The sequence below is a fragment of the Sturnus vulgaris genome, unplaced genomic scaffold, assembly GCF_052056855.1.
Source record: "Sturnus vulgaris isolate bStuVul1 unplaced genomic scaffold, bStuVul1.hap1 Scaffold_141, whole genome shotgun sequence".
NCBI classification, from domain to species: Eukaryota; Metazoa; Chordata; class Aves; order Passeriformes; family Sturnidae; genus Sturnus; species Sturnus vulgaris.
The window spans coordinates 1,599,784-1,612,626 of NW_028276063.1; the positions used below are offsets into that span (position 1 = coordinate 1,599,784).

The following is a 12,843-nucleotide window of genomic DNA, read 5'->3' on the forward strand; positions in this document are numbered from 1 at the left end:
TTCTCACCCTGCCGGCTGTGGAATCCAGTAAGGTTCCCGTGGGACTGAGTTGTTTTGAGGAGGGAACAAGGCACTTGGAGGTGGGATTGATCCCTTTTGGGTTAAAATTAAGGGGCTTTCAGTGAGATTTGAGTGTTTTTCAGGTGACAGATTGATCCCTCTTGGCTTTTGCAGTGAAAAGAGATAGAGAACACATAAAAATGCAGGCCAAAACAAAAGGATAACCAGCAGGTATTTCCTATCATGGATCCCAGGCAATGTGAGTCACCAGGGCTCTGCCCAATGTGGCCCCTCCAGTGGGGGATGGAGCTGGAGCAGGGCACGAAGCTCTTCCCGCACTCGGGGCACTCACAGGGCTTCCCTTAGCGGTGCCTCCGTTGGTGTTTGGTCAAGGCTGAGCTCTGGGTGAAATTCTTCCCACACTCCCCACACTTGTAGGGCCTCTCCCCAGAGTGGATGCGCAGGTGGGTGACGAGGGTAGATTTGTGCTTGAAGCCCTTCCCGCAGTCAGGACACTCGTGGGGCCTCTCCCCAGTGTGGATGCGCTGGTGGATGATGAGCTGGGAGTTTCGCCTGAAGCCCTTCCCGCAGTCAAAGCACTGGAAAGGCCTCTCCTCTGTGTGTGTTTGGTAGTGCTGGTGGAGTAGTGAGCTGGAGAGAAACCTCTTCCCACACTTGGAACACTCGTAGGGCCTCTCCCCAGTGTGCATCTTTTGGTGGCAGGTAACGCTGGAACGGTGCCTGAAGGCCTTCCCACACTCCTCACACTTGTATGGCCTTTCCCCAGTGTGGATGTTCTGGTGGTAAATCAATGTGGTGCGTTCACTGAAGCTCTTCCCACACTCCTCACACTTGTAGGGCCTCTCCCCAGTTGTCTCGGTTTGAAAGACAGGTATGGTCTAAGGAAAGGCAGGAGCCCCTTTTTCTGCGATGCAGAGTGCAATCCCCCTCCCTTTTAATTATTTTAGGTCCAATTCAGACACCTTCAGGCAGGAGATATGGGGATGAGAATAACAGTTCTTTACTGGTATTTAACAAAGCAGAAAAACAACAACAGCTATAAAAATTGGCAACAGAAACAGTCTAGCTCCGCTCCAGTCCCTTCTGGCCGCAGGCCGTCTCCCTGTGCTGTTACCGGTGCTGTGGGGGCAGGGCAGGTCCCGCGCAGTCGAAGAGGGCTGGGTGATGGCGGCCGCGGCCCAGGGGTGAGCGGGGATGGGGAAAGTTACTCCCCCCTCACGGTGTCGGTCGTGGTGCTCAGCAGAGTGTCCGGAGGTAGTAGGGTGAGCTGGGAGAGCCGCGGAGCGATGTCCAAAGGCAGGGAGCGTGGATCTCAGCGCTGGGATGACAGGGGAAGATGCCAGAGCAGAGCCCAGGTGGTCTTCCCACTCCAGGAGCCAAGCGAGAGGGCGTCCCCCGCTCCAGACCCCCCTATCCCACCTTTCCTTTTCCGGTTCCCCCCCCCTCCCCCTCCAGCCACCCCCCTACGAGAGAACATTATCTGTCATTTTAAGGTGTAGCCACAATTAATTAGCATAACAATGGGAGAAATTCCACAGAAAGAAAAGCAAAGCATTCAACCCCCAACATTATCCACCCCTGAATTTCTCCCATACTAATATGCTATATCAAATTAAACTGTTACATTATATATACATACATGCAGTTAGAGACATAGGCACAGTACTATAGGTATTTCACCCTAAAACAAGGTCTCCTTGGGGTATGCATCTGGTCTCTCCATTCTTTTGCATCACCCACCAGGTGCAACCTGGTCCTTGAGCGAATACAACTCCATGGATGGGATTGTCTTTGCTGGAGGCAGGATTCACCCAAACAGTTTTTCCTAGCATACCTCTCATGTGTACCACTGGAACCTTATCTCCATTCGATATTCCCAAGGGCTCAGATTGGGCAGGGCCTGCTCGGTTAGTGGAACCTCGGGTGTTCACTAACCAGGTGGCCTTTGGTAGATTAATCTCCCAGTTCTTGAAAGTTCCCCCACCCAGTGCCTTCAAGGTGGTTTTAAGCAGGCCATTGCACCGTTCAACTTTCCCTGCAGCTGGTGCATGGTAGGGGATATGGTACACCCACTCAATGCCGTGTTCTCTAGCCCAGGTGTTTATAAGGCTGTTCTTGAAATGAGTCCCATTGTCTGACTCAATTCTCTCAGGGGTACCATGCCTCCAAAGAACTTGTTTTTCCAGGCCCAGGATGGTGTTCCGAGCAGTGGCATGAGGCACAGGGTAGGTCTCCAACCATCCAGTGGTGGCTTCCACCATGGTCAGTACATAGCGCTTGCCCTGGCGGGTTTGAGGCAGTGTGATGTAGTCAATCTGCCAGGCCTCTCCATACTTATATTTGGACCATCGCCCCCCATACCAGAGGGGCTTCACCCGCTTGGCTTGCTTGATGGCAGCGCACGTCTCACAGTCATGGATAACTTGAGAAATACTGTCCATGGTTAGATCCACCCCTCGGTCTCGTGCCCACTTATATGTGGCATCTCTGCCCTGATGACCTGAGGCATCATGGGCCCATCGAGCCAGGAACAACTCTCCCTTGTGCTGCCAGTCTAAATCTATCTTCGACACCTCTATCTGTGCAGCCTGATCTACCTGCTCATTGTGTCGGTGTTCCTCATTAGCCCGACTCTTGGGGACATGGGCATCTACGTGACGGACTTTCACAGGCAACTTCTCTACCCGGGTGGCAATGTCTTTCCATTCATTGGCAGCCCAGATTGGTTTTCCCCTACGTTGCCAGTTAGCCTTTTTCCACCTTTCCAGCCATCCCCACAGAGCATTGGCTACCATCCATGAATCAGTGTAAAGGTAGAGTTTTGGCCACTTCTCTCTTTCAGCAATGTCCAGGGCCAGCTGAACAGCTTTGAGTTCAGCAAGTTGACTCGATCCACCTTCTCCTTCGGTAGCTTGTGCAACCTGTCGTGTGGGGCTCCATACGGCTGCTTTCCACTTCCGGTTCATCCCCACGATGCGGCAGGAACCATCAGTGAAAAGAGCATAGCATGTTTCATCTGCTGGCAGTTGGTTATACGGTGGGGCTTCTTCGGCCCGGGTCACCTGTTCCTGTTCCTCTTCGTCGGCAAGGCCAAAGTCTTCCCCTTCCGGCCAGTTGGTAATAATCTCCAAAATCCCAGGGCGATTCGGGTTTCCAATACGGGCACGTTGTGTGATGAGGGCAATCCATTTACTCCATGTGGCGTCAGTGGCATGGTGGGTTGAGGGAACCTTTCCTTTAAACATCCAGCTCAGCACTGGCAGTCGGGGTGCCAGGAGGAGTTGTGTTTCTGTGCCAACCACCTCTGAGGCAGCTTGGACCCCTTCATAGGCGGCCAAGATCTCCCTCTCCGTCGGAGTGTAGTTGGCCTCGGACCCTCTGTAGCTTCGGCTCCAGAACCCCAGTGGTCGGCCTCGCGTCTCACCAGGCACCTTCTGCCAAAGGCTCCAGGACAGACCATGGTTCCCGGCTGCAGAGTAGAGCACGTTCTTCACATCTGGTCCCGTCCTGACTGGGCCAAGGGCTACTGCATGAGCAATCTCCTGCTTGATCTGGGCAAAGGCTTGCTGCTGCTCAGGGCCCCAGTGGAAATCGTTCTTCTTGCGGGTGACCAGGTAAAGAGGGCTCACAATCTGGCTGTACTCAGGAATGTGCATTCTCCAAAAGCCTATGGCACCTAGGAAGGCTTGTGTTTCCTTCTTGCTGGTTGGTGGAGACATTGCAGTGATCTTATTGATGACCTCACTGGGGATCTGGCGCCGTCCATCTTGCCACTTTACTCCCAGGAACTGGATCTCTTGGGCAGGCCCTTTGACTTTGCTCTTTTTAATGGCGAAGCCGGCTCCCAGCAGAATCTCAATGATCTTTTCTCCTTTCTGAAATACTTCCATTGCCGTATCCCCCCACACAATGATGTCATCAATGTACTGCAGATGTTCTGGAGCTCCACCCTTCTCCAGTGTAGCCTGGATCAGCCCATGACAGATGGTGGGGCTGTGTTTCCACCCCTGGGGCAGTCGGTTCCACGTGTATTGCACACCCCTCCAGGTGAAAGCGAACTGAGGCCTGCACTCTGCTGCCAGAGGAATGGAGAAGAATGCATTGGCGATGTCAATGGTGGCGTACCACTTTGCTGCCTTGGACTCCAGCTCGTACTGCAGTTCCAGCATGTCCGGCACGGCAGCGCTCAGCGGTGGAGTCACCTCATTCAGTGCACGATAGTCCACTGTCAATCTCCATTCTCCTTCCGATTTACGCACAGGCCAGATGGGGCTGTTGAAGGGTGAGTGGGTTTTGCTGACCACCCCTTGGCTCTCCAGCTCACGGATCATCTTGTGGATGGGGATCACGGCATCTCGATTCGTCCGGTACTGCCGGCGGTGCACTGTTGAGGTAGCAATTGGCACCTGTTGCTCTTTCACCCTGAGGAGTCCCACTGCAGATGGGTTTTCTGATAGCCCAGGCAGGGTGTTCAACTGCTTAATGCCCTCTGCTGCCACAGCAGCTATTCCAAAAGCCCACCTGAGTCCCTTTGGGTCTTTGTAATAGCCATTCCTGAGGAAGTCTATGCCTAGGATACATGGTGCCTCTGGGCCAGTCACAATTGGATGTTTCTGCCACTCTTTCCCAGTCAGGCTCACCTCAGCCTCCAGCAGAGTCAATTCCTGAGATCCCCCTGTAACCCCAGCAATTGAAACAGGTTCCTTTCCGACATGTCCTGATGGTATTAATGTACATTGTGAACCAGTGTCAACCAATGCTCTGTGTTCCTGTGGCTCTGATGTGCCAGGCCATCGGATCCACACCGTCCAAAAGATCCGGTTTTCCCGTGCCTCTCCCTGGCTAGAGGCAGGGCCCCTCTAGCCCTGGTTATTATTTCTCTCCTGGGCATACATACTGGAGGTTCCTTCAAGGGGATCTGACAGATCATCCTCCCTTCTGTAATACCCTGCACCTCCATGGGAGGCTGAGGCTACCCTCACTTTAGTGGAGTTCCCTCTGTTGGTGTTCCCCTCCCTGATTTGGCGCACCCGTGCTGCCAGGACAGAAGTGGGTTTCCCATCCCACCTTCTCATGTCTTCCCCGTGGTCACGTAGAAAAAACCACAGGTCAGCACGTGGGGTGTACCCTCTCTCCCTAGCTGGGGGGCGTTGGGCTCTACTTTTGGGGTCCATGACTCTCACTGGTGCTGCACTGATCTTCCTCACCTCTTCCCTTATCTCCTTCATCTCCTCCTTAAACTCCTCTCTGAGGTCCTTAGCCACAGCAGAGACATGAGCCTGCACTGGGCCAGCCATCATACTCTGATAATTCCTGAGCCTGTTGGCAACAGAACCCACTGTCACTTGGTTGGTATCAGCATCAATCATTGCAATAAAGGGGGTATATTGAGATGGCCCCAGGTTTGCCAGATTCCACAACATCTGCCCTGTGCACCTGACCTTGTCAGGGTCATTGTCATGCTGTCCATCCCTCCCAAAGAGCACCTCCAGTACTGCCACTTCTCTCAGCTTTTGGATCCCTTCCTCAAGGGTATTCCAACGTGTTCTCTGGTGGTACTCCTGCATTCTTTCTCTGTGGACAAATCTCTCTCTCACACTCATTAAAAGTCGCTCCCAGAGGGAAAGGAGACCTGTCTCCCTTACAAATACCTGGTCCACACCTGAGTCCTGGGTCAAGGCTCCCAAATTCCTTGCCTCAGTACCATCCAGTTGCACACCTGTACCCATAAGGTCCCAGACCCGCAGTAACCAGGTTGTAAAAGCCTCACGGCCCCGCCGTACAATGTCTTTTCGCAGGTTACGGAGACTCTCGTATGACAGGGACTCGGTGATGATCTCAACTTCTGGCTCCCCTGCTGGTTGTGAGGGGCCCCCTTCCTGACCCTTATTATCTAGGTGCCTTGTTTTCATCTTAGACTTCCTAGTTTCCACAGGGGCAACTGCTGCTGGCTGTGAGTGCCCTTGCAGTTCAGCTGGAACCTGGACAGATGTAACATCTGTGGGTCCCACTGCTGCACCACCAGAGTCTCCCTCTTTAAGGCAGGGGGAGGGTTTCTCACCAGCTGGGGAGAGGTACTCCTTCAGCATCTGGCCCATCTCACGTATCTCCTTCGCTAGCACCCCCACCCATTCTGGGTGGTTCCTTTTCGAGGTGGGCTGTGGAGCAGGGTCAAACTCTGGGGTAATATCCCTAGTCTCTGGGATAGGATCAGGCTCTGGGGTAACCTCCCTAGTCTCTGGGACAAGATCAGGCTCTGGGGTAACCTCCCTAGTCTCTGGGACAGGATCAGGCTCTGGGGTAACATCACTATTTCCTCGGGTAGGTATCAGGGTTGTTATCCAAGTCAATCTCCCCTTATCTCTGAATGTTAGATAGAACAGGTTTAACAGGGATATAAGCAACACTAGCCACAATATAATGTCATTAGCATTTAAAGTGGATTGGAACCCCTTGAAGACTGGTGGGGTGAACTTCAAAAACCCTGTGATGGGTTGAGAAAAAATTTCACCTGCTGCCACTTCCTCACAGTAAGTACCATTATTGAAGTAGCCCCAGAAACACACACTTAGAGTGTGATAGCTCTGAATCCATGTGGCCATCTTCCAGAGAAAATTAAAAATCCATGAATTCCTCAACTGATCAACCCACATAATAAACTGGATAATAGCCACAGTAACCTTGGTTATGAAACTCATGTTTAAAAAAGGGCTTGCAAATGGGAGAGATATAGCAGTGACCACATGGAGGCCAATCCAGGGTAAGCTGGACAGCATGGTGTCACCTACCACAAGCTTGGGTAATTTAAGAACTGTTATCCCCTTTTCTACCCCTCTCTCAATGCCCTCAGGCACTGCCCCACGTTGGGCGCCAAAATCTGTCTCGGTTTGAAAGACAGGTATGGTCTAAGGAAAGGCAGGAGCCCCTTTTTCTGCGATGCAGAGTGCAATCCCCCTCCCTTTTAATTATTTTAGGTCCAATTCAGACACCTTCAGGCAGGAGATATGGGGATGAGAATAACAGTTCTTTACTGGTATTTAACAAAGCAGAAAAACAACAACAGCTATAAAAATTGGCAACAGAAACAGTCTAGCTCCGCTCCAGTCCCTTCTGGCCGCAGGCCGTCTCCCTGTGCTGTTACCGGTGCTGTGGGGGCAGGGCAGGTCCCGCGCAGTCGAAGAGGGCTGGGTGATGGCGGCTGCGGCCCAGGGGTGAGCGGGGATGGGGAAAGTTACTCCCCCCTCACGGTGTCGGTCGTGGTGCTCAGCAGAGTGTCCGGAGGTAGTAGGGTGAGCTGGGAGAGCCGCGGAGCGATGTCCAAAGGCAGGGAGCGTGGATCTCAGCGCTGGGATGACAGGGGAAGATGCCAGAGCAGAGCCCAGGTGGTCTTCCCACTCCAGGAGCCAAGCGAGAGGGCGTCCCCCGCTCCAGACCCCCCTATCCCACCTTTCCTTTTCCGGTTCCCCCCCCCTCCCCCTCCAGCCACCCCCCTACGAGAGAACATTATCTGTCATTTTAAGGTGTAGCCACAATTAATTAGCATAACAATGGGAGAAATTCCACAGAAAGAAAAGCAAAGCATTCAACCCCCAACACCAGTGTGGGTCCTCTGGTGGCGGATCAGGCTGGAGCTGTCCCTGAAGCTCTTCCCACACTCCTCACACTCGTGAGGCTTTTCCCCGGTGTGGATGCGCTTGTGCCTGACAAGATGGCCGTTTTCCTTGAAGCCTTTCCCACAGTCAGGGCAGCGGAAGGGCCTCTCATCCCTGTGAATCCGCTGGTGAAGGAGGAGACTGGAGCTGGTGGGAAACCTCTTACCACACTGCCCACACTTGTAGGGCCTCTTCCCAGTATGGATCCTCTGGTGTTGAATCAGTTTGTTCCTCCATCTGAAGCTCATCCCACACCCTGAGCACTTGTGGGGCTTCTCCCCATTACAAAGCTGCTCATGGACCACCAGCTCCGAGCTCTGGCTCCATCTGTGGTCGTCCCCCCGGCCCAGGCTGGGGCTTTCCTCCTCAGATCCCCGCCATCTGCGTTTGCAGCCCCTCCTCGTGCGGGATCTCCGCGGATTTTCCTCCCCGTTGCATTCCTGTGCCGTGGAGCCGCTCCAAACGGCCTCTTCCACGAGGTTCTGCTGCGGGGATTTGTCCTCCCTGCTCTCCGTGCTCAGCTCCTTGTCTGGGGCAGGAAGGACAAGCAGAGGATGGGATTTGCCTCCGTGCCAGAGGGAAGGGGAAGGAGATCCCCCCAGCGCGTCCCCGGCAGGACGGCGTCAGCAGCGGGGTTGTCCTGCAGCTGGGGGCCGTGCTGGGCTGGGAGATGGAGCAGGACAGAGGGGGAAAGGGGCACTGACTTCCTCCTCACCTGCCTGCGGCTCCTGGGGCATCTTCGTCTTCCTCGCAGCCTCCTCCTCCTCCATCGGGCCAAGGGTTGGGAATGGGAAATCCTGGTTTGGGGAAAACAAGGGATGAGCGCGTTGTGTTGTGGGTTCCTCCTGCCCAACTCCATCTCTACAAGTCCCCGAGCATCTCGGGTCCATGAAAACCTCCCAAACACCAACATTCAGCCCTGAAAATGCCTCCCAGGAGTCCCTGGGAATGGTCCCTCTCCTTTGGTGTTTGGGGGTTCCCCCCCTGTCCCAGCTGCTGGGGGTCACGCTTGTATTGGGGGTCCCCCATCTACTCGGTCCCCGCCCTCCCCAGGCTGCTGGGAGTCCCAGCAATCCAAAAGGTCCCCCGTCTTTCACCTCCCCATTGAGGGATGCTGGGGTATTTTGGGGTGTCTTCTCCCCTTATTCTCTATTTTGGGGTGCAGGGGTTCCAAGGAGTCCCCCCTGCCCCTCTCCAGGCTGTTGAGGGTCCCAAAATCCCGGCACTCCCCCCTCTCTGGGCTCCCCACTTTGGGGTCCTGGGGGACACAGGGCTGTGCTCCTCCACGCTGCCTCTGCCAGCAGACACCACCCGGACCCCCTAATTTCCCCTCAAGGGGCATTTTCTGATCAGATTTGCAGCTGTGTAGTCTCCAAACATCCCCCCCGCCCCAAAAAATACACAAAGCATGCTGAGAGAAGCTCAGAGTATTCTAGGAGCTACTGGGTGGAACTGGGATCAAACTAGGATCAGGTAAACCATGCTGAGGTAAGTGGGAGTGCTTGGCAAGGACTACGAGGTTGTTCAGGGCAACTGGGATATACTGGGAATGTCTGAGACCACAGGGCTGGTGACTGGGACCTAACTGGGAGCGAATGGGAATGTGCTGGTGGAAAAACTGGGACCATGCTGGGGCAACTGGGGGCAAATGTGAGTGACTGGGGCCCTGCTGGAAGAGACTGGCATCATACTGGACTCATACTGGGATCTTACTGGCAGTTGCAGGGGCTATGCTAGGGGCAACTGGGAGAACTGGGAACGCATTGGACACAAGTGGTGTTGGAAATCGTATCCTTGTAAAAATCTTTGCATAACTTTAGTCGAGGGGATTAATTTGCCCTACAAAAAGACTTCTTTGTTTCTTTCCAGGGCATTGCTGCACCAGGTGGGGTCTGATGAACACAACACATCAACAGACTGGGAGCAGCTTAAAGATCAAGGGCCATCAGCGGCCATTAACAGAACATCAGCGGCCACCCAGGAACATCTTCCCCAGACTCTGCCTCTGGCAGAATTGCAGACATCTCCTCTGAAAAGACTGATAAGAAAATCAGGGAATCAAGACGGAATTAACAGCAGAAGGGAAGAAATCCAGATCCAAAAGGAGGCCAAATATTAGGAACTGAATATTTGCAGCTTGAGACCAATGAACACTGACCCAATTCCTTTCTATGAGCATTGACTGTATAAAAGATCTGAAAAATCTGCTAAAAAGGGAGTGTCACGAAATGATTCTCTCTGCACAGCCCGGTAATGTGTGGATGAGATTTCTGTGGTACATCCTGGCCACAACATCGTGGCCAGAAAATACAGAAATGCCTTGACTCTCTACATTTAAAATTCTTGTTAAAAGTATTTTTGTTTGTCTTTTAGTTTCGGTTATCATGGGAGGACGTGGGCGAAACTGGGACCGTGCTGGGGCAAATTGCATCATAATAGGGAATGACTGGGACTGTCTGGGCTCTTGCCGGGAGCAACAGGATCATACTGGGAGTGACTCGGCTCATACTGGGAGCGACTGGGCTCATACTGGGAGCAGCCACTCCCGGCTCCCGCACCCCCGAACCCCTTTCCCGGCCATGCCGCCCCTCCAGCCCCAGCACCCCCCGCCGGGGTCCCGGCAATCCCAGGGGTCCCCCCCTCTCGGGCTCCCCGCTTTGCCCTTCTGGGGCTCTCCTGTCTCTGGGCTCCCGCTCAGGGAAGCCGCGGCTCTCCCGGGGCTCCCCCAAACCGGTGTCCCCCCGCCGATCCCGCCGCTCCCGCGCGCTCCCCACCTGGCCCCGGCACAGCTCGCAGGGCCCGGCCCGGGAAGCCCAACCCCCACCGCGGGGGGACCCGCATCCCCCCGGGCCCCGCCGGGGCTCTGCCGGCACCCACCGGGACGCCCAAAAACACCTCCCGGGGACCCCCCGATGTCCCCCCGAGGGCCATCTGCGCCTCTGCAGCCCTGCAACATCCAAACATCGCCCCGCCCGCCCCCTAAAGAAAGAAAGGAAGGGGGAGCCCCAAATATATTTCGGGTGAGCTCCAAATATCCCTCCCCCCTTCAAAAAAACCGTCCGGGACATTCAGGGCGAGCTCCCCCTCTCCGGGCACCTGCGGGATGCGGGGAACGATGCTCTGGGGGCGAAGGAGCTGCGGGTACAGAGAGCGGTGAAAGCTCGGTGCCTCCTCTGCCTGCTCCAGCTCCTCCTCCCCTGTCCCTCCTCCCCCTCCTCTGACCCTCCGGGAACTCTCGGGTGAGCGGGGCCGGGCCGGGACACGATGGGAGAGGGGTGGGGTCACCCCCAAACCGAGCTGGGGGGAGCGGAGGTTTGGGGAGGACAATGGCGAAAGGGGTGGGAGAGGGGCATGAGGGGAGGTGGGACAGCGGGAAAGGGGCTCCCAATGGGGGTCCCCCAGCTCACCCGAGCACCCCCAAGCCCCATCCCAGCCCCCCCAGTTCCCTCCATACCCCCGGCTGGGGGGGCTCAGCCCAGGACCCGTCGTGGTTCGGGGCTCCCCCGAGGGCAGCGAACGGGAGAGTTCCCGGCTCGGAGAGGCCCCAGCAGAGGAAGGGATCCTGTCCCTCTCTGAGAGCGTTGAAGGGTCTCCAGGCCCCTTTGAAGAGGAGTTTTACCTTTTTAAGGTTTTCTGGGGAATCCAACATCTCCAAGAGTGTTTTTTCTGCCTCATTTTAGTGTGTTTGTGGTGTTCCAGCCCCTCAAGCCTCTTTTAAGGCGAGACTGTGACGGATTTAGGTGACATTTGTAGGGGGACCAGCACTAGAAGCCCCTGTAGGGGATGTTTTGGCGCCAGGGTGGATTTTTGGGGTTCTCTCGATCATCGCCGCTTTAAGGGGCTCCGCTATGTTCGGGCACCACTGTAACTCCCCTTAAAAGGGCAACACCTCTCCCGTTGATTTTGGCAGTAGATCTCTGGGGGGGGTTGGGGGTCCCGGGAGGGTTTGGGGGTACCTGGGCGATGCCGGTGCCAGAGCTGGGGACGCCGTGCCAGGAATGAACCTTCTCACTGCGCACGGGCAGCGTCAGCGTGTTCAGGGAGATCCTGGGGGGGCGCGGGGTCACCCCAAATCCCAGGGGAGCACAAATGCTGAGGGACCCCCCGAACTGCCCTCCCCGCTGCATCTGCTGCAGGCAGGGGGACACCAACACTCGGCCCCCGACCCCCAACATCATGGAGGGGCTGCGGCAGAAACGTGGGAAGGGCACGGAGAGGTGAGGGGGCACCCCCAAAATCCTGGAGGAGGGGACACGGGGGGACTCCCAGGAATCCCCATGGGAGGATGAGGGGAAACCGAGGAGGAGTTTGGGGGGCCTGGGTGGATCTGCACAGGTGCCCGGGAAGAGGGACCTTGCCACGAATATCCCGGGCAGTTTTTTGAATGAGAGCGGGATATTTGGAGCTCACATGAAATATATTTGGGGACCCCTGTTCCTTTCTTTATTTTGAGGACGCACTGGGGCATCTCCTTCCCCTTCCCTCTGGCACGGAGGCAAATCCCATCCTCTGCTTGTTCTTCCTGCCCCAGACAAGGAGCTGAGCACGGAGAGCAGGGAGGACAAATCCCCGCGGCAGAACCTCGTGGAAGAGGCCGTTTGGAGCGGCTCCACGGCGCAGGAATGCAACGGGGAGGAAAATCCACGGAGATCCCGCACGAGGAGGGGCTGCAAACGCAGATGGCGGGGATCTGAGGAGGAAAGCCCCAGCCTGGGCCGGGGGAACGGCCAGAGATGGAGCCAGAGCTCGGAGCTGGTGGTCCATGAGCAGCTTCGTGATGGGGAGAAGCCCCACAAGTGCTCGGAGTGTGGGATGAGCTTTACCTGGATGTCCCACCTGATCTCCCACCAAGGGATCCACACTGTAGAATGGCCCTAGGAGTGTATGGAGTGTGGGAAGAGATTCACAGTCAGCTCCAACCTGATCCGGCATCAAAAGATCCACACTGGGGAGAGGCCCTAAGAGTGTTCTTGAGTGTGGGAAGAGGTTTACTGTTGGAGAAGATGAAAATAGAAAACCTTATAAATATGATTGCCTGGGAAATGATTTTGAGAATATGGAAAGTATAAGCGAGATTGAAATGAAAGCCATCTTTGAGATACCAAACCTTAGTTAGTGAACAACTAGAAAACAATAGTATGGCCAGCTGAAAGTAATCCCCTCTTGATTG

At 55.2% G+C, this 12,843-nt stretch overlaps 1 protein-coding gene across 1 annotated transcript in view; it reads right to left on the minus strand.

Moving 5' to 3' along the window:
• The window catches only part of LOC148219416 (uncharacterized), a 106,525-nt gene extending 98,067 nt beyond the window's left edge, over window positions 1-8,458 (minus strand). Inside the window, exons 1-5 of the mRNA XM_088157603.1 lie at window positions 8,389-8,458; window positions 7,965-8,202; window positions 7,616-7,880; window positions 2,280-2,303; window positions 415-842 (exon numbers count right to left, since the gene is read on the minus strand). Of these exons, the coding sequence (XP_088013729.1) occupies window positions 415-842; window positions 2,280-2,303; window positions 7,616-7,880; window positions 7,965-8,202; window positions 8,389-8,443 (1,010 nt within the window). The 5' untranslated portion in view covers window positions 8,444-8,458. The remainder of the gene's footprint in view (window positions 1-414; window positions 843-2,279; window positions 2,304-7,615; window positions 7,881-7,964; window positions 8,203-8,388) is intronic.
• Between the last annotated feature and the right edge of the window lie 4,385 nt (window positions 8,459-12,843).